Genomic DNA, 21,997 nt, shown 5'->3' on the forward strand with positions numbered 1-21,997 from the left:
GAGAGAGGGATTATAGATACTGAGAAGAGAAGAACTGATGGAGCAGATTTCCCGAGAAGGCTAGAAAGGTGGTATCTAGGGCATCAGAAGAGGGCACTTTGACTCTTTTAACCGCCAGCAAGGAAAAAAAATGGTGCAGGTTCATGTAGGTAAATGTGTAACTTTCTACTTGGGAACCACTGTTTTCTATTACTGTCTTTTTTGAAGGAGGTGAGAAAGACAGCTTTGAAAACCATTTCTCCCTCTATCATTGTCAATCCATAAAAAAAAACAACAAAAAAAACCCCTTTTATCAATTCATTTTAAAGGACACATCAATATATAAAGAAAAGACTTGCTACCTGTAATAATATGTAAAATAATAATTATTTAAAAACACAATTATAATTATGCAGTTGAATTGCCTTCCATTCATATCGTGTTTCTTAGCTGGGCAGTGTTTGTCATAGGAACAATCAGGCATGAAAACCTGTCCTGGGGGAATACAGATGAGCTTGCTTTTTGTGCTTATTTCTTTCTCAAATTGTTATTTTGTATTTAAATCTTATGAATAACACCTTTGAGTTTAAATAACAACTTGGAGAAAATATTATGGTACGATAGGAAATAAAATTCCTGCTGATGATTAGAGCTATGTCTAACACACTCAGCACAACCTATCAATGCCGTCTAATTTGTTAGACATTTATTTAGGCCACAAATATAAATAAGTGAAGTCCTCAACTGAATGGGTGTGTTGGCTTAATACGGAAGAGAGTGAAATTCACATAATGTTAATATAAGGCAGTGTGTGAAAGGCTTCAATTGTTCATACTTAACAAGATAATATGAAAGAGCAACAGACAAAGGAGATATTACTTTTCAGATACTTCATATAACTAGTCACAAAACAAAATATTTGAAGATGATCACTATGAATTAGAAAGTAGAAAAAAACTTGTGAAGGTTTAAAGAAATCTAAAAATTAACGGAAACTAATTAATATACTTATTCTAGCAGAAGTTTCTGGCTCGGATGTCGGGGAGAATAAGAAAACTGAATCATTTCCTGTGCATAGTATTTTTATTTTCTGTTAAAACCTTGGCTTGTTTTTCCTGTATATCAACCTGATTGAGATTCTCTTGTGTCATATGCTAGTAATATTAAAAATTCTTTCTCTTTTTCTCTAGGAGAACATATAGATTATTGTGGATATTCTGTTCTTCCTATGGCTGTAGAACAAGATATGCTAATAGCTGTGGAACCTGTGAAAACACAAACTCTTCAACTAGCCAATACAAATCCCTTATACCCGTGAGTATTTAGGATTGCTACTGTGTATAATGGGGTGTGTGTGTGTGTGTGTGTGTGTGTGTGTATTCTTATCCAGATGAACTCTTTAGAAGCAATCAAATTTGTAATAAATCATTGATTTTATTTAAAATCTGAATCTAACTTCCAAAATAGTCTAAGGCTGCTCTTTAATATTTGTTCCTTTTTTTTTTTTTCATTTGCTCATTCATTTAAGAAGCATTTCCCATTTTAGATCCTGGGCTGTACAAAAATGAAAATAACTGTCCTTGTCCAGAAGGTATTTATCACCTGTTTAGGTAGCTGTCTTCAGCAAAGTCAGTGGTGGTGCTTTTCTTATGTTACTAGGGCACCCTCTAATTCTCTTGTCATAACATCTTACCATGCTATATTACAATTACCTGCTTACTTGCCTGTATTCCCCCAGTAGATCATAAACTCTGTACATTCAGGAACTGTAGCCTCTCCAGTGCTGTGAGGCTTGGTGTCAAACTTCAAGTTTGGTGCTTTATCAAATTAAGGGCATACTTTTTTGTTTCCTGTTGTTTTTGAATTCTTAGTTTGCCAAGATTAAAAGACTAAAAGAAATTTGTTAATCTATTAATTGAATTTTATTAAATGTCTATTCAATATTGAAGAACAGTTTTAAAAAAATATGAATTACACTGATGGATTTTCTAATGTTGAGCTGTTTTTGCTTTCCTGGGATGAGTCCTACTTGCTTATAATATAGTATGATGGACTTGATTTGCTAATTACAAAAGAAGATTTGGGCATATGATTGGCACCTTTTATTTTTGGCTTATTGTTCATTGGCTAGTTTGCCTGCAGTAATGTTTATTCATTCAGTAAATATTTTTTGCATGCCTTTAATAAGGCACAATATGAGGCTGTGTCTGGCTTCTACATTAAAACCTTTCAGAAAACTTTACATTGTCTCAAACACAATTTTGTGTCATTATTTGTAAACATTTAAGACCGACTACGTAACAATTTGTCATATTGATTTATTCAAATTCACTTAACCATTCCCACCATCATGAATATATGGTTTCAGTTTCATTTTTTCACAAATGCGGAGCCTGAGACAGACTTGAATGAAGGTAGAGTATTTGGGATATGATCCTGGGTGTGGTACTGAAACAACATGGAGAATGATTCAGGGAACCAGAGAGGAATTACTAAGGTAGGTAGTCCCTGCTGTACGTAAGGGGCTTCATTCTACCAGGACTTCTAGGAGGTATGCAGCATGCCTCCCAGAATTGTCCACATGTTGTGTAGCATTCATTGCATGGAGATACTATACTTTATTTACTCACCATTGATGGGCATTTAGATCATTTCTAGCTTCTGGCTATTATGGATAGTGCTGTTGTGCATATTTATAGATAAATCTGTGTGTGGACCTGTATTTCATTTTTCTTGTCGATATCTAGGACTATTTGGTTTATCTTTTTAAGAACTTGCCTGACTGTTTTCCAGAGTGTTTGTACCATTTTTTTATTCCTATCACCAGTGTATGAGAGTTCCATTTGCTCTACATTTTTGCTAACATGTCTTTTTAAATTTTAGCCACTCTTATAAATATGTACTAGTACCAAATTGTGTTTTTTTATTTTAATTTCTTTAACTAATGATGTTGAACATCTTTTCATGTACTTGGATACATGTACTTGAAGATATCACATAGATATCTTCTTTGTTGAAGAGCTTGTTCAAATCTTTTGCTCATTTTTAGGCAGAATTTTCACCTTCTACTATTGACTTATAAGATTATCTTTTATGATGCAGATACAAGTCCTTTGTCAGATTAATTTTTTTAAAAAGATTTTATTTATTTATTTGACAGATAGAGATCACAAGTGGGCAGAGAGGCAGACAGAGAGAGAGAGGGGGAAGCAGGCTCCCCGCCGAGCAGAGAGCCTGATGCGGGGCTCGATCCCAAGACCCTGGGACCATGACCTGAGCCGAAGGCAAAGGCTTCAACCCACTGAGCCACCCAGGCGCCCCCAGATTAATTTTTTGCATACATTTTCATCTAGTCTGTGCCTTGGATTTTCATTTTTTACCATGCCTTTTGAAGAATAATTTTTAATTTTGATCAAGTGCAATTTATTGATTTTTTTTCATGGTATATAGTTTTTCTTTTTTTTCCCAAGATATAGTTTATTTATTTGATATAGAGAGCTTGAGAGAGAGAGCACCAGTGGAGGGAGAGGGAGAAGGCTCTCTGCTCAGTTCAGCCCATGAGCTTCACCAGAGCTGAAGGCAGATGTTTAACAAACTGAGCCACCCAGGTACCCCTCATGGTTTATAGTTTTTGACTTTTTAGGAAACCTTTGCCAAAACCAAGGCACTGAAAGTTTTTGTAGTGTTTTCTTCTAGAAATTTTATAATTTTAACACTTAAATTTAGGTCTATGATCCAGTTTGATTTAATTTTTATATGTGGCATGAGATGAAGGTTGAGGTTTATTTTTTTGCTCATAGCCATCCAATTGTGTCCTATCATTTGTTGGAAAGATCTTTCCCATTGAATTATCTTGACAAACTTTGTTGAAAAGCAGGTAGCAATAAATATATGGGTCTATTTCTGGACTCTATTCTGTTTATTGAGAGTTTTATTTGTCTATCTTTTAAAATAAGATTTATTTCTTTATTAGAGAGTGAGAGCACATGCATGAGCAGCGGGAGGGGCAGAGGGAGAGGGAGAGGAAGAATCTCTCAAGCAGACTTAACACTGAGTATGGAGCTCCACTCAGGGCTCAATGTCATGACTTTGAGATCATGACCTGAACTGAAATCAAGAGTGAGACGCTTGATCAACTGAACCACCCAGGCACCCCATGTATTTATCTTTATGCCAATATCACACTATCTGAAAACCATAGCTTTTTAAAAATTTTTTACTCTTTTTATTTGAGTATAGTTGATATACAATGTCACATTAGTTTTAGTTGTACAACATAGTGATTCAGCTTCCCTATACCTTATGTTATGCTCACAAGTGTGGCTACCATCTGTCCCCATACAAAGCTGTTACAATATCATTGACTGTATACCCTATGCTGTGCCTTTTATTCCAGTGACTTATTCATTCCATAACTGGAAACTTGTATCTCCCACTCTCCTTCACCCATTTTGCCCATCCCCCCATTCCCTTCCTTCTGGCAACCATCAGTTTATTCTCTGTATTTATAGATCTGATTCTGCTTTTTGTTTGTTTATTTATTCATTTGTTCTGTTTTTTAGATCCCACATAAAAGTGAAATCATATGGTATTTGTCTTTCTCCGTCTGACTTATTTCACTTATCATAATACTTTCTATGTCCATCCATGTTGTGACACATGGCAAGATCTCATCTGTTTTATTGCTGAGTCATATTCTATTGTATATATACTACATTTTCCTTATCTATTGATCTATCTGTGGACACTTAGGTCATTTCCATATCTTGACTATTGTAAACAGTGCTGCGATAAACATAGGGGTACATATATCTTTTTAATTAGTGTTTTCATTTTCTTTGAGTAAACACCTATTAGTGGAATTATTGCATTGTATGATGTTTCTGTGTTTAATTTTTTGAGGAACTTCCATACTATTTTCCCCAGTGGCTGTACCAATTTATTTTCCCACCAACAATGCATGAAATTTCCTTTTTTTCCACATCCCCACCTTTTGATTCTAGCCATTCTTACAGGTATGAGGTGATATATCATTGTGGTTTTGATTTGCATTTCCCTGATGATTAGTGATGTCGATCATCTTTTCATGTGTCTGTTAGCCGTCTGTATGTCTATTCAGATCATCTCCCCATTTTTAAATTGGATTGTTTGGGTTTTTTGGGTATTGAGTCATATAATTTCTTTATATATTTTGAATATTAACCCTTTATCAGATATATCATTTGCAAATATCTTCCCCCATTCAGTGGGTTGCCTTTTTGTTTTGTTGATGGTTTCCTTTGCTATCCAAAAGCTTTTTATTTTGATGTAGTCCCAATAGTTTATTTTTGTTTTCATTTCCCTTGCCTGAGGAGACCTATCTAGAAAAATGTTGCTACTGCTGATGTCAGAAAAATTACTGCCTCTCTTCTCTTATGGATTTTATGGTTTCAGATCCACATTTAGGTTTTTAATCCATTTTGAGTTTATTTTTGTGCATGGTGTTAGAAGTGGTCCAGTTTCATTCTTTTGCATTTAGTTATCCAATTTTCCCAGCACCATTCATTGAGACACTGTGTTTTCCCCATGGTATATTCTTGCCTCCTTTGTCATAGATTAAATGACAATATATGTGTGGGTTTAATTCCAGGATCTCTACTCCATTCCATTATCTATGTGTCTGTTTTTGTGGCTAGTACCATACTGTTTTGATTATTGCAGATTTGTAATATATCTTGAAATCTGGAATTGTGATACCTCCAGCTTTGTTTTTCTTTCTCAAGATTGCTTTGGGTAATTGGGATCTTTTTTGGTTCCATAAAAATTTTAGGATTATTTGTTCTAGTTCTGTGAAAAATGCTTTTGGTGTTTTGATAGGGTTTGCATTGAGTTTGTAGATTCCTTTGGATAGTGTGGAGATTTATCAGTATTAATTCCTCCAATGCATGAGCATAGGATATTTTTCTATATGTTTGTATTGTTTTCAGTTTCTTTCATCAATGGTTTATAGTTCAGAGGTCTTTCACCTCCCTGGTTAAGTTATTCTTTTCAGTGCAATTGTAAATGGAATTGTTTTCTTTCTGCTACTTTGTTATTAGTGTATAGAAGTGTTACCAATTTCTGGGTATTAACTTTGTATCCTGCAACTGTACTGAATTCATCTATTACTTCTAATAGTTTTCTGATGGAGTCTTTAGGGTTTTCTGTATATAGCATCATGTCATCTGCAAATAGAGACAGTTTAACTTCTTTCTTACCAATATGGATACCTCTTACTTCTCTTTCTTGTCTGATTGCTGTGTCTAGGACTTCCAGCAGTATGTTGAATAAAAGTCGGGACAGTGGACATCCTTGTCTTGTTCCTGATCTTAAACAGCTCTCAGTTTTTCACCATTGAGTATGGTGTTAGCTGTGGGTTTTTCATTTATAGCCTTTATGATGTTGAGGTATGTTCCCTCAAACCCACTTGATTGAGAGTTGTTATCAGGAACAGATGTTGAATTTTGTCAAATACTTTTTCTGTATCTATTGAGTTGATTTTTATCCTTCGACTTGCTGATGTAGTATATGACACTGATGTGCAAATATTGAACATCCTGCATCCTCAGGATAAATCCTATTTGATTGTGGTGAATGATCCTTTTTTTACACTTGATCTTAGCCAAAAGGCTGAGAAGCGATTGATTTTTTTAAAATTTAAATTTAAATTCAATTAGCCAACCTATAGTACATCATTAGTTTCAGATCAGTTATTCATCAGTTGATTCATCAGTTGCATATAACACCCAGTGCTCATCACATCACATGCCCTCCTTAATGCCTATCACCCAATTACCATATACCCCCTACCTCCCCTCCAGCAATCCTCAGTTTGTTTCCTATAGTTAAGAGTCTCTTGTGGTTTGTCTCCCTCTCTGATTTCTTTCCATTTTGATTTCCCTCCCTTCCCCTATGATCCTCTGCAGTGTTTTTTATATTCCACATATGAGTGAAACCATATGATAATTGTCTTTCTCTGACTGACTGACTTTGCTCAGCATAATACTCTCCAGTTCCATCCACACTGATGTAAATGGTAAGTATTCATCCTTTCTGATGGCTGAGTAATATTCCATTTTGTGTGTGTGTGTGTGTGTGTCTGTATATATGTGTATAAAGAACACATCTTTATCCATCCATCTGTTGAAGGACATCTTGGCTCTTTCCTTAGTTTGGCTATTGTGGACATCCTTTTAATGCATTGGTGAATGTGATTTTCTAATTAAAAACTGTAGCTTTATAAGAAGTCCTGGAATCAGGTTGTGTAAATCCTCTAACATTGTTTGTCTTTTTCAAATTTAGTTTCACTGTTCTAGATCTTTAGCATTTCCTTATTCATTTTAGAATCAGCTATTCAACTAATATGAAAGAGTACACTGGGATTTTTATTGGGGTTGTTGGGTTTATTGGAGAATGTGTAAATCTTAGAAAATGGTAGGGCAGAGAGGCAAGACAGGGATGCTAGAAAAAAACAGGCATGAAATAACTAATCAAAAGAAAGATTTTTGGGGCACCTGGGTCGCTCAGTTGGTTAAAGCCTCTGCCTTCGGCCCAGGTCATGATCCCAGGGTCCCTGGATCTAGCCCTGCAATTGGCTCTCTGCTCAGCGGGGAGCCTGCCTCTCCTCTCTCTCTCTGCCTGCCTCTCTGCCTACTTGTGATCTCTGTCTGTCAAATAAAGAAATAAAATTCTTAAAAACAAAAACAAAAACACAAGGTTTTTTTAAATGACGTATTTAGGCTGTATTTCTAATTCTGTAGGAACTGACACTTTTCAGCTTTATCTTTTGTATTTCTCATGTAGCTTTGTGCATCTGTACAAATTTCCTCTTCTACCCCTGAATGCTTCCTGGTTTTCTTTTCTTTGTGGTGACTTTCAAGATCTTTGCTTAACTAGGACCAGAACCTGATCAGTGTTGCTAACATAGTTTAATCCACTTTCCAAATTCTGTGGCCTCTTGTTGACTGTGAACAATATATTTTAACTTGTGTAGGTGACACTAAAATGCTTGTGAGCTGGAGTCATACTGTGTGTTTCCTTGGAGAGTCACTAAACCTCTGTAAGCCACCAGGAAGGCCTCCCCTCTTCACTCTAATATGCTGATTATAGAGATGATGCCCTTTTGATCTCACATCCCATTCCAGATTATACACCATCACGCGACAGTAGTGTGTGATCATAATTTGTGTTTATGTTGTCTCAGCTAGTTTATGAAAAGATAAGCCCTGTGCCGTTTTCTTTTATATTCCTGTGAATTCCTTGCATACTTAAATATTTTTCTTAGGACAGGATGTGTCCATGTTACTGAGTTAAGATAATGCATGGAGGGTGCCTACTACAGTGACTGGCCTATAATAGGTATTTAGTAAACCATGTGAAGAGTATTCAGTCAATATGGGGAATGTTGCTTATTTCCTTACTTTTTATTTGACCCCATCTTCCTCCATTTCATGCTTTTTTGTCCTTTGGCTGATTTAGAAACCTTTTTATCTATTTTTCATTTTGAGATAATTTTTGACTTACAAAGAACTCAAAAATAATACAAAGAATTCCCACAATCAACTGATATGTTCTCAGTTCATGATATCAAGGAGACGTATGATGCCCCTTTATTGATGGTGTTAATTTTGATCATTTTGTTGAGGTGGTGTCTGCCAGATTTCTTTGCCATAAAATTACTATTTTTTTTCCCTTTACAATAAGTATCTGATGGGGAAATACTTTGAGTCTATGTAAATGTTTTGTTTCTTGTCAAACTTTTTCTCCCTAACTTTAGCATCCATTGATGATTCTTTCCTGAAACAATTACCATGGAGTTTGCCACATAGTGATTTTTTTATTTCCACCATTTCTACTTCATCTATTCTTTGACATTTTACTCTAAGGAAGAGGTTTTCCTTCTCCTTCATTTGGGTAGTTTTTCATTTGTTAATTTATATCAGTATAGACTCATGGAATCTTATTTAACAATTATGATCCATTAGAATCATTATTTGTTTTTTCCCCCCATCTTCTTCTTAAACTGTGAAGGTGGTAAAATTGGATAGGTGGCAAAGAGTGTGGGGAGAGAAGTGTTTGACTTCTGTTAAAGTTAGAGATATGCCAAACAGCAAACCCCACGGATAAGCATTTATGTGGTTTTATATCAGCTTAACAAGGACCATCATGAAATAAAAGGTGGTGTAGATTATGTTTAAATATATTGGTTCCTCTATGTTTCAGGAAATAAAAAGGGTCAATAAGAAGTAGTTTAATTGTTAAGGTCACTGCAACCTCCCTTACCTTTTAGTATGTGGGGATGTTTGTTGTTTTTGGCTACACTGTGAAGTACATAGATGAAAGTAAATGGAAAATGAAATTTCAGTATCACTCTTGTGGCACAAGATGGCAGCAGTCAGCCATGGATTTTGCAGCCTCTAGCCTTAAATTAATGGTGTCTTTTGTTTTTGCAGGGACTTCAGTACTAGTTCTAATAATATTCAGATTGACAAAACCAAGCCTCTGTGGCACAACTATTTCCTATGTGGATTTAAAGGAATTCAGGTAAGTTGGTTTATCAGGCAACTGCTAGCTGTTGAACTTAAAGTGTGTATTATATATCAAGATTTTAAAAAATTTACTATGTATTTTTTGTCATCTTTCAAAGCTAACATATGTTTCTATTATTTTATTTTAGAGGATGAGGTAGGTATGACTGTTCACTGGGGTTCACAGGGAGCAGTAATGTCTGTTCATAAATCAGTTGCCTCTGATGAAAATCCTCTTTTTAAAAAAATCTTTGTTCAAATTTTCTTTTGAAGGATGCAGTCTAGTAATATATTTGTTCTAAAAATATGTAGGTATAGGTGCCTGGGTGGCTCAGTGGGTTAAAGCCTCTGCCTTCGGCTCAGGTCATGATCCCAGGGTCCTGGGATTGAGCCCTGCATCCGGCTCTCTGCTCAGCGGGGAGCCTGCTTCCTCCTCTCTCTCTCTCTCTGCCTGCTACTCTGCCTACTTGTGATTTCTCTCTCTGTCAAATAAAAAATAAGATCTTAAAAAAAAAATATGTAGGTATATACTGTAGTAGGATTTAGTCATACGGCCCTATGTTTGAATCTGAGCTCTGCTCAGCTGTGTTAATTCAGCCTCTTTAAGTGTCAGGTTTGTTATCTGTATAATGATGTCCTTGCTATCCAGCAAAGAGCTGTTACAAGGATTACACAGTGCTTGACACACAGTAGGCATTCAATAAATAAACAACTAGGGTTTCAGATAGGGTAAAAAAAAGAGGTAGTAAAGTTTATTAGAATAAGTATTTTCCTTAGAAACATTGAATAATTATCACGAACATCTCTAATGTCATGGACAAGAATAAGAAAATGAAATATTTCTACTTTTTCTCCAAAATAAAAAAGTGTAAGTCAATTTGATTTGTTAAAATCCATGTTTTAGAGAGCTTGTGTTCCTTGCTGTCTGGTGGTCCTATCTGAAGCTTTGTCACAAGTAGCCTAGGACTCAGTGGCATATTTCATTCCAGGAAAGCATCAGATTTATTTCTGATGTGTAGTCCTACACTCAGATTTTGGTGGTTCTGGTCTTAGAGTTCCTGCATTCATTTCTTCTCTCCCTTCCTTCTTCCTCCCTCCTCCCCCTCCTCCCTCTCTTCCTTTCCTTCATTCTTCCTTTCTTTTTCTTTCTTTCTTTTCCTTCCTTCCTCTTTTTAATTTTTCTTTCTTCTTTATCGAGACACATGGTAATAACTTATGGGAATAGGTATTGGCAGCTTTTAAATCTTCAAAGTTACCTGGCTTATCAAATGCATTAGAGGGAATTACAGTATTTGGAAGGATTTGCCTGACAAATGCAATTTGATCTTCCTTATAGCAACATGCTTTTTATAGCATATGGGTAAGTGACCTAAATACTGCTTGTTGCTTTCTGTTTTTGAAAATTTGAGGCCTTAAAGCCTTCTTTTTTGGTTTGACAACTTAATGTGCTAAAGTAGGTTTGTACAGCAAATTTTTGGCAGAGAATTAATTTAAAAGTTAGCCTGTTTAGAAAACTTCAAATTCAAATACTAGAAAATTTCAGAAGATAATCTGTTTATATTAAATTGAACATGTTATCCTTTTGGGATAGAGCTGTTACGGAATTTGGCAAAATCCATTTACGTTTTTGAATCTGTTGTACATTTTAATTTAAACATTGCGTGATAAGTTTGTAAGTATGATTCACATTCAAGATACACTGAGGATCAGTTTATGGTTAAATATATAGCGTTCTCCAAGGATTTTTTTTTTTTTAAAACAAGCTGTCTGATGTTCTGTATGAAAGGGCATTGGCAGCAGCAGGGTTTCAGTTTGTAATTTGTTCGTATTTCTGGAAAGGAAATTTTTAGATGACTTGAAATCAAGAAGAGAAGTACATCCAACAGAATCTCTTTTTTTGTGGTGTGTGAGTTTTGCCAACATAGGAAAAAAGGACAAGAAATTAAGGGAAAAAAAACCAGCCTTTAATTTGCAGAGTTTTGTTGTTACTTTGGTTATTCTAACTAGTTTATTGAAATTTCTCCCTAGAATAATATGTATGATGAAATGCATAATTATGTAATATAATAGTATTTTGTACTTTGGTCTTGAGCTTTTCGAGTAATTTGCAAACATGTGGTATTTTTTCTTGAAAATGGGGTGGCCTTGAATTTATTTTTAATCCTAAACCACAAAGGTTATGATATAATATCATCTTAAGTGTCATCCTAGATATTCATCTAAGTATCCTAGAGATTTCCATCTTTAGATCAGAGTCTCATTATTTCTCATTATTTCTTTCTTTCCTAATTGTAGAAATAAGAGTTTCTCTACTTCATTTAGAGTCTGTGTTCTCATTTGTGGCTGAATTCTAATTTGGCTGTCTTGAAAGCTACCATATGGCTTAACTGTATCTATAAACTCTAGTAAAAATCTGGATTTCCTCATATAGCTCACTTACATTAAATCATAGTGACAGTATGCTGGCCTGTGTTACTGACTGCAGTGGAGAAGTTCTCAACCAGAAATCAGAGACCTGGGTCCTACCCCCAGCTCCCAATATGCAATGTTGGAAAAAATTTTTAATCTTTTGGTACGTAGGTTTTTCCATAAGTAAAATGGAACTGAAGTTGAGAACACTTTTTCTTTAGAGAAACTTCTGAAGAAATACTCAATAGAAACAAGCTGCTGCTTGGTTAGACTTTCACAGTCATATTGTGTTGGGCTGTGTTACATGGAGCTTTAATCTGCCTCACTAATATTGTGTATTTCTTACCTTGCTACTTGAGACATGGAATTATAATTGTTTAATTAATTTTTACATTTGTTTAAGTCAGTTAATGTTCAATAAAAAGATGACTCAAGGCAATTTTAGGAAATCGATCAGTAGCTTTTTGTTGAACAAAGTAAAAAATAATCTACAGATTACCAAACCCTGTAGCCAAGAACCATTAAATGAAATATCATGTATAGACGCAACTAAATTGAATTGCACAAGTAGTTTCTATAAATAGCATAATAAGTCCATTGATAAATGTTTGCTCTCTGGAGAATGAAAGAATGTTTGCTACTTCTCGAATCTAACACCAAAGTTACTAGCACTGTTTTTTCCTTCTATTCTTAGGAACACTTTGGTCTTAGCAACCTGACTGGAATGAATTGCTTAGTGGATGGAAACATCCCACCAAGTTCTGGACTCTCCAGCTCCAGTGCTTTAGTCTGTTGTGCTGGCTTAGTGACACTCACAGTGCTGGGAATGAACCTATCTAAGGTAACCAACATAAATGTGTTAGCCTCACAGAACTCTCTCTTTGTAAAGCCATTAATATCTGAATCTCCAAATTATAAGATCTTTCTTTGATTACAAACTTCGTCTTACCTGGAAGGACTCTACACATGGGAATGCACTGTAACCTAAAAATTAGTAAGTCCTGCTTATGATAAACCACTGTAAAGTACCTGATACTTTGCAAATAGGGAGCAGATCTGTGAATATCTGTATTAAAATGCTCTTGTGCTCTTACATTAATTGTGGAGTTTGAGTGCATGGATATCTTTTTGGATCACCTCACTAACAAGTTCAGTTTAGACCAAGAAATTGTAGGCCTCATAGTTGGACCTGCTTATTTTCAACCAAAACCTTAAATTAAATATTTGACAGGCATTGGGTAAAAAGGGTAAAGACCAGGCAATAAAGGAACTGAACAGCATATCTGTTTATACCAGCAAGTTAGTCACTGAAATAAACTTTAAAAAAAATATTGCATTACAAAGAGGAAATGCTTATTTAAAGGAAACATAAATCCTACGAAAGGTCAGAAAGCCTCAACTTTACAAGTTCACATAAATCTCCGGCTTTGCAGTTCAGAGCAGGTGTGCTCAGCTTTAATTAATGCTTTGGAGTTCTGGTTCAAACAAAATGTTATCATAGGTTCTTTTTTATCCCATACACATATACTACCACATTTATAGGTGGCTTGGGAAGGGCATCAGGCAGATCAAGAGAAAGTCTGCCACATGCTTGGTCAGCCTGTTTAAATTTTCATTTTGAAAATTTTATATACAAGAGGAAAGAGAAATAAAGGAGAAAGCAAAGGCTCAGATAGAGTTCTCTTGTCTGTCTCTTGGCTGTCATGTATAAGTATACATTAGTTAGCCCTTTGTGAGCCATGGCTTATTTTGTGGGAAGAGCAATTCACTTGTTTTTTGTTTATTGAGAGGAAAGAAAGCAAGGGAAAGAAATCCATATGTGAAATGTGTTTCCAGTGGTACTATGTTTAATCTGATGATCTATTTATTTATTCATTTAGTCATCATTCAACCATTATTTATTTAGTGGCTACTTTGTACCAGGTAATGTTCAAAGCATTGGAGCTATGATAGGTCCAGTTTTAACCCTCACAGTGCTTATGATCTGAAATGGGAACAGAGACAAGTAACAGACAACTATAATAGGTTGTGATGAGTGGAGAAATGCAGATTTAGAGAGCATGGAATATCTCAACTGAGACACAAGCATTTTTAGATGTTTGTCAAGAAATACTGATAGCATGAAAACACTGGTAACATCAGTAGGCATGTATCAGGTGGAGGGAGACTTATGTGGGAATATCTAGAGTAAGAGTGATCATAGATTGTTGGAAGAACTAAAAGGGGCTTAATTTGGCTGGAGTAATTTGGATAATAGAGTAGGAGGCCAGATGTTGGGCCTTATGAGCCATGTTGAGGAATTTGGGCTTTATCTTGATAGCAGTGTAAAACCATTTCAGGCTTTTAGAAAGAGGGTAATATTATCATGCCTATATTTTAGAAAGATCACTCTGGCTCTACTATAAAATCTAGATATGAGGGTAGTAACAATATTGGTAGTAGGGAAATGATTTGGTCTAGAGAAATGGCAGTGAGAATGGAGAGACCTGGATCATAGACTTAAAGTACATCTCAGACAGAATCAATAAGACTTGCTCATTGATTGGGTATGGGGATGAGGCACAGAGAAGAGTCAAGGATTTTACCCAGGTCTCTGGCTTGGTGTGATTTGTTGGAATAAGGAATATAGATGAAACTGAAATGTTGATAGGGAGGAGTCTCTGTGGGCATGCTGATAGAGTTATATAGTATTTAGTCACAAACAATATCCTTGAAGATAAGGAGGAGGATCTGAACTTGAGATGGCCCATTTGAGAGTTATTTGTATATAACTGGGTTTTGAAGCTATAGGAGTGGGGGAGAACAACCAGTGGAAGAATGTAGGTAGAAGGACAAGGAAGACTAGGACAAGGTTCTGACAAGCATAAACATTTGAAGGATGGGCTTAAGAAGAAATGTCCACCGGGGCGCCTGGGTGGCTCAGTGGTTAAAGCCTCTGCCTTCGGCTCAGGTCATGATCTCAGGGTCCTGGGATCAAGTCCCGCATCGGGCTCTCTGCTCAGCAGGGAGCCTGCCTCCTCCTGTCTTTCTCTGCCTGCCTCTCTACCTACTTGTGATCTGTCTGTCAAAAAAAAAAAAAAAAAAATCTTAAAAAAAAAAAAGAAGAAATGTCCACTGAAGAGACTGAGAATCAGATAGATAGAAGGAAAATAAAACAGGTAAGGCAATAGCAAAGACAAAAAAGAGACTATTTCATGAAAACAGTGGTGTCAAATGCTGCTGGGATGTCAAGTGAGACAAGGACTAACCTTCATTAGTTTTGGCATCAGAGAAGTTGAAGAAAACCTTGGCAAGAACAATTTAAAATAGGAATATGTTAAAGTGTTTATGAGAAGTGAGAAAGTGGAAAAGTTCAGTGGATACAAAAAATCTGGCTGTGCCTGGTGAAAGAGATAAAATGATGTCTGTCATGGGGATAAGGTCAAGAAATTAATTTATTAATAAGAGGATTGGTGAAACTTATTTTTTTTCACTTTTTTGGCTTTTAATGGTATAAATATTTAAGGGAAAAGAAGAAAAAATGATGAAGAAAAAAACACTTGAAACTTAGGAATTAATTCTGGCTGCCTCTGTGTTTTCAAAGTAAAAAAATAACAAATGTATTGACATAAAAAGAGACACATGATCAATGGAACAGAATTAAGAGCCCAGAAATAAACCCATGCATATATGGTCAATTAACTAATGACAAAATATTTAACAAACTCATACAACTAAATAGCATAAAAACAAACAATATGATTAAAAATGGGCAGAGTATCTGAATCAACATTTTTCCAGAGAAGACATAAAGATGGCCAACACACACATGAAAAGATGTTCAGCATCACTTACCATCAGGGAAATGCAAATCTAAACCACAATGAGATATCACCTCACACCTGTCAAAATGGCTAGTATCAAAAAGATAAAAAAATAACAAGTTGTTGGTGAAGATGCGGAGAAAAGGAATGCTTGTACACTGTTGGTGGGAATGTAAATTGGTGCAGCCATTATGGAAAACAGTATGGATAGTCCTCACAAAATTAAAAATAGACCATATGCTCCAGCAATTGCATTTTTGGGTATTTATTTGAAGAAATTGAAAACATTAACTTGAAACAATAGTATGCACCCCTATGTACACTAAAGCATTAAAATTGCAATAGTAAAAGTACAGACACAACCTAAGTATCTGTTGATGGATGAATGCATAAAGAAAATATGGTATATATATATGTACAATGACATTTTAGTTAACCATAAAAAAGAATGAAATCTTGCCAATTGCAACAACATGGAGGGAACTTAAGAGCATTGTGCTAAGTGAAATAAGTCATACAGGAAAAGACAAATATGTATGATTTCACTTGTGCAATCTAAAATTTTTTTTTTAAAGATTTTATTTATTTATTTGAGAGAGAGACAGTGAGAGAGAGCATGAGCGAGGAGAAGGTCAGAGGGAGAAGCAGACTCCCCATGGAGCTGGGAGCCCGATGTGGGACTCGATCCTGGGACTCCGGGATCATGACCTGAGCCGAAGGCAGTCGTCCAACCAACTGAGCCACCCAGGCGTCCCCTAAAATTTTTTTTTAATGTTTTATTTTATTGTTTTCTCTTAGATAGGGAGAGAGAGGTGGGGGGAGGGGCAGAGGGAGAGAGCAAATTTCAAGCAGACTCCACACCCAATGTGGAGCCCAATGTGAAGTTTGATCTCATAACCCTGAGATCATGACCTGAACTGAAATCAAGAGTTGGATGCTTAACCAGCTGAGCCACACAGGCGCTCCTAAATTTTTTTAAAAAACTGGAGCTAGGGGACGCCTGGGTGGCTCAGTTGGTTAAGCAGCTGCTTTCGGCTCAGGTCATGATCCCAGCGTCCTGGGATCGAGTCCCGCATCGGGCTCCTTGCTCATCGGGGAGCCTGCTTCTCCCTCTGCCTCTGCCTGCCGTTCTGTCTGCGTGTGCTTGCTCTCTCTCCCTCTCTCTCTCTCTGACAAATAAATAAATAAATAAAATCTTTAAAAAAAAAAAAACTGGAGCTAATAGATATAGAGAACAAATTAGTTGTTGCCAGAGGTGGTTGTTGGGGGATGGGCAAAATGGATAGAGGGAGTCAAAAGGTACAAACTCCCAGTTATAAAATAAATCATGGGATGTAATGTACAGAATGGTAACTATAGTTAACAATACTGCATTGCATATTTAAAAGTTGCTAAGAGAGTAAATCTTAAAAGTTCTCATCACAAGAAAATAAAATTCTATAACTATGTATGTGATGGATGCTAATTAGACTTACTGTGATGATCATTTCACAATATATACAGATATCAAATCATTATGTTGTATACATGAAACTAATATGTTAGTTATACCTTGATTTAAAAAATGAATAAAAAATAGCAAATATACTTTTATCAGAACTGACTTTACTGCCTAAAGGGAACAATATGTATATCCTAGCTTTCCCTGCTTGTCTAATTTGCACTGACAATACTTAATATTTCATAAGGGCTTAGTATCATTATTTAGGAGAGTTTCTTTGCTGTAGTGAGATAGAATCTTTTTTTTTTAAGATTTTATTTATTTATTTGACAGAGAGATCACAAGTAGGCAGAGAGGCAGGCAGAGAGAGAGAGAGGAGGAAGCAGGCTCTCTGCCCAGCAGAGAGCCTGATGCAGGACTTGATCCCAGGACCCTGAGATCATGACCTGAGCCGAAGGCAGAGGCTTAACCCACTGAGCCACCCAGGCACCCCGCTGTAGTGAGATAGAATCTTAATTGAAAGGAAGCCTGATTTCCTCAGAGTCTTTATAGTTAAGTGCTAATTGTTGATACAGAATGTAAGAACTCAATGGACTTTAGAGATGAGCTAGTTCAAAATTTTTTTTAAACTGATGTATCAGTCAGTGTCTAATAAGAAAAAAATGGCGCACAGGGTGTAACTGAAGACAGTTTAATAAGGAGACTATTTACATAGATGTGGGTAGGTTCAGGGGAACCAACTAGGAAGAGTTCCCTTGTGAAACCAGAAGCTATTGTACTTTAGGAGGTATGACTGTAGAGTAATGTTGCCAGAGATGCAATGAGGTGGGAAAGAGTGAAGTGGGTAGGAATGGCAGTGAGTGGGAATGGACGAGGGGAGTTGTCCATAGAGGTCCATCTTCTGGGGTACAGAGAAGTGTGAGAATGGAGGGCCAGAAAGGCAAACAGAGAATAACCAACCTATCTGATAAGAAAGCTAAGTCCCGGGCACCTGGGTGGCTCAGTGGGTTAAAGCTTCTGCCTTCGGCTCAGGTCATGATCCCAGGGTCCTGGGATCGAGTCCCACATCGGGCTCTCTGCTCGGTGGGGAGACAGCTTCCTTCTCTCTCTCTCTCTCTGCCTGCCTCTCTGCCGACTTGTGATCTCTCTCTGTCAAATAAATAAATAAAATCTTAAAAAAAAAAAAAAAAGGTAAGTCCCACAGGAGACTGGTGACTAATCTCTCCCAATTGATGAATAGTCCCCTTCCAATTAATATGTATATCCAGTAGTCCCTGTTAAATTGCAGGTAATAATTACTGTAAAAAGAGATATGGTAAGTAGATTTGGAATTTGTTAACCCATTAATAAATGAAATGTTTTATGGCTGAAACCACTAAAACAAGATGGCTAATCACCCAGAAATTCTGGAAGATTGAAATTATGAATGAGAAGGAAACTGGAGAAGAGAATGTGGTATAATAAAAAGACCTATGAAATAGAAAAGCCTAGAGACTTCTGGTTTCAAGATGCTAGAACAAAGAACATATCTACTTTTCTTTCTCCAGCCCTCATTTAGTTTGCTTTTTCAAAAAAAATCATCCCCGAACAATAGGGAAAGAAAGAAAATGGAGACACAGGTTTCATCTTTGATAAATCAAGGAGACATAAATAACCCTAAACCACAAGATACAAAGATGAAAATTCAGTGGAAGGGTGGTACATGACTTAGGAGAATGAAGAAAGGTCAGAGCCAAGTGCCTGTGGAAGGAAGTGCAGATGGAAGGCAAATTGATTCACAGGTGTCTGGAAAGGCTTAGGAATTAGAGGCACCCAGTACCGTAGAAAGTAGGGTGACAATATACGGCTGAACTACATCCTCATGTTAAAATCTAAGGAGGAGAAACCCCCTATGATCGTGGTTGATGAAGGCTGAAATGATCAACAGAGAGCTGTGGGCTCGGAGGGCATTCTGTATGCAGTTATCTTTTGGCATTTGTCAAAAATACAATTCATGTTATGTCTGAGTAACTTGGAATATGAATTGGGCATAAAACTTTTCCTTGAGGGTTGCTGTCCACTGAGGAAACTGGAGAAGCTCATGGTTAGGCATCAGGAATCCTATTTGTTATTGGGAAGCCTGGAATAACACAAATAACACTGGATTTATGAGGGACTGCTTCCCAGAAAAGATAGGCTTTTCAGCCACAGTATAAACTTCCTATCCTAAATCTTGGAATTAGCATTCAGTGACATTTATTGAATGCCTACCAGGTGCCAGGCCTTGGTCTAGGCACTAGGGATACAGCTGTGAATAAAATCGGTGAAGCCCCTGCTTTCATTGGACTTAAGTGCTAGTGTCTGTGGTGATAGTAGGAGATAATGAACAACTATCTAAATAAATGTAAAATATCAGCCAAGGCTATGAAGAAAAATAGGCTGTAGTGAGGGGAAGTTGCTATTTTGGAGGAGTCAGAAGTCTCTTTAAGGAGGAGCCATTTTAATAGAGACTATGGAGTGAGCAAAAAAGGGAACTAGAAGGAACAGCTCATCCAAAAGCCCTAAGGCTAAAGCATGTTCCTCACAGCCGAGGAACAGTGGAGGCAGTGTTGGTGGGGGACAGGACAGGGTCTGTCCTGTTTGAGGTGAGCTAAAGAGAGGTGATCAGAGGCCACATTGCCACATTGTATAGAGTCTTCTTTGGATTTCATTCCAAGTATGATAGAAAGCCTTTGGAGGGCTGTGAGCTGAGGTGTCCAGATGTGATTCACATTGCTTTGAGTTTCTTGCAGTTGGAAGTAGTTTGTTGTACCCTATACTGACCAGGGAGAAAATAATCTAAAAAACAAACAAAAAGAAAAGAAAAGAAAAGAAATGGGAATGGTCAATGCTTTTATGGAACTTAAACGCACATAGTGGGGTACCTCACAAGACTTATTAACTGAGCATCTAGTACATACAAGATCTGAAGTATTTTATGTGTAAATGGAGAACAGGGTTATAAGAATGGCTACTTGGTGTTGTTAAATGGGGAATTTTTTTTTAAGATGTTATTTATTTGACAGAGATCAGAAATAGGCGGAGAGGCAGGCAGAGAGTGGGGGAAGCAGGCTCCCTGCTGAGCAGAAAGCTGATGCGGGGCTCATCTGAGGATGCTAAGATCATGACCTGAGCTGAAGGTGGAGGCTTAACCCACTGAGCCACCCAGCCTCCCCTAAATGGGGAAGTTTTCAAGTGAGTGGTAAGTTCTAAAAAACTTAGAGAGGCTGTGTCTTGACACAAAGTACTGGGAGGGGTCCAGAGCATTTCAGGCAGAGTGAACCCTTAAGTGTATTGTAACAGTTCTCTGAGCCAGACTGATAAAAATGTGTCAGCCAAGGCCTAGAAATTCCTATGCTGCCTCATGACATTCCTTTTCAAAATTTTATGTGATGACATACAACTCTTCTAGTTGCTTAAGTCGCTCAACAGGTTTGAATAACTTAATTTCAGGGTCGAGTTACTCGTATAGACACAGATTGATCCTCTTTCAGAGGAGTGTTTTGGTGTTTGAAATCCATACGTACAAGAGACCTTTGAGGTTCAGAAGCAGAGTAAGTTAAATGCTCAACATTCTGTGCCAAATATGTCCAAGTTTTCATTTCCTGAGTTTCTCTGAGAAGGTTTATATTTTTCTCTACATATAGTTACATTTAAGTTAAATATTTCTTGGCCTTAGAATGAGATCTTGTCCTTAAAAAGTAAAGACAAGATGTACAGGAAAATGAAAAGAATCTCACAATTACACAAAAGTTTAAGCTCTGATGAGAATGTTTTAGTAGCAGTTTGCTATATGTTATAGGACAATCAGAAAACAATTTGCACTGTCACTAATCATTATGTTTAGAAGTCCATGGAAGGATGTTGTTTCACTTTGCATAGAATAACAAAAACCTCCTCCATATAACGGTTAAGGAAAATAGTAGTTTAAAACAGTCCAGCCGCTTTAACAGTGGACTGCTAATGAACTGCAGCAGCATGGCCTCTAAGAAGATGGTAAATCCAGAATACAATCTTTGAAAACAATCTCTTAATTAAGTGTTGGACGTGGACTAAAGCCATGTGCTCACTGGCACAAAAACCAGGAGGGCTCAGTGTTAGCACTGGGTGGCCTGTGTTTAAAAATGTTTGAAATTTTAAGTTAATATTGTTAATACATAAATATAAAACCATTCACATAGTTTTATCAGTAAAAAAGAACCACATTTCTTTCAGTTAGGCGGCATTGTGTTTGTCTCTTGTTATATTCTTTTTTAGGAGTAGGATTGGAGACAACATTTATTTAATGGTTTTGAGTAATTTGGATTCACTTGGATGTTGTGACCAAGCTATTTGCAGATTAGGATGCTTGCTTTGCGTCCTTTGTTTTGTTTAGGTCACCTCTGCTTTTTGTTTTGCTTTGTTTTGTTTTGCTTTTTGTTTTCTTTCCATTTCCTTTTCTAGGCTAAATACATGTTTACCTTTGGCATAAACTAAGGCAAACAAGACAAACTAGGGAGCAACAGATTGGAGAACTATGGTTCACTGTTTCCGAGTGTCTTCAAATGAAACCACTATTGCTGAAAATTCATGCATACGCCTTGGTTGTGTTTGAACTTTTGCCGTGATCCTTACATCCTTATCATTATTAGGTCACTATGTGTCAAGGCCTCCAAACTTTGACTTGCACTCAGGAGTAAGTTAAATGTGATCTAGTATTTAAAGAATCAACTGGGACAGTCCCCATGATATTAAGTATGCCACATGTGTGCATAGTCCTTACCTACTACATTCACTGTATGCAGAGAAAATAACTAAAAATG

General features: G+C 36.6%; 1 protein-coding gene across 3 annotated transcripts in view; it reads left to right on the plus strand.

The window, feature by feature from the left end:
* Positions 1-21,997, plus strand: part of LOC111159955 (galactokinase 2) — a 111,655-nt gene that overhangs the window by 17,243 nt on the left and 72,415 nt on the right. For all 3 annotated transcript variants that reach the window (XM_022522681.1, XM_022522677.1, XM_022522690.1), the window contains exons 3-5: positions 1,170-1,293; positions 9,450-9,540; positions 12,628-12,774. In XM_022522681.1, the coding sequence (XP_022378389.1) occupies positions 1,170-1,293; positions 9,450-9,540; positions 12,628-12,774 (362 nt within the window). The remainder of the gene's footprint in view (positions 1-1,169; positions 1,294-9,449; positions 9,541-12,627; positions 12,775-21,997) is intronic.

The sequence above is a fragment of the Enhydra lutris genome, unplaced genomic scaffold (genome assembly GCF_002288905.1).
Source record: "Enhydra lutris kenyoni isolate GAN:26980312 unplaced genomic scaffold, ASM228890v2 scaffoldscaffold4, whole genome shotgun sequence".
Lineage (NCBI taxonomy): Eukaryota > Metazoa > Chordata > Mammalia > Carnivora > Mustelidae > Enhydra > Enhydra lutris.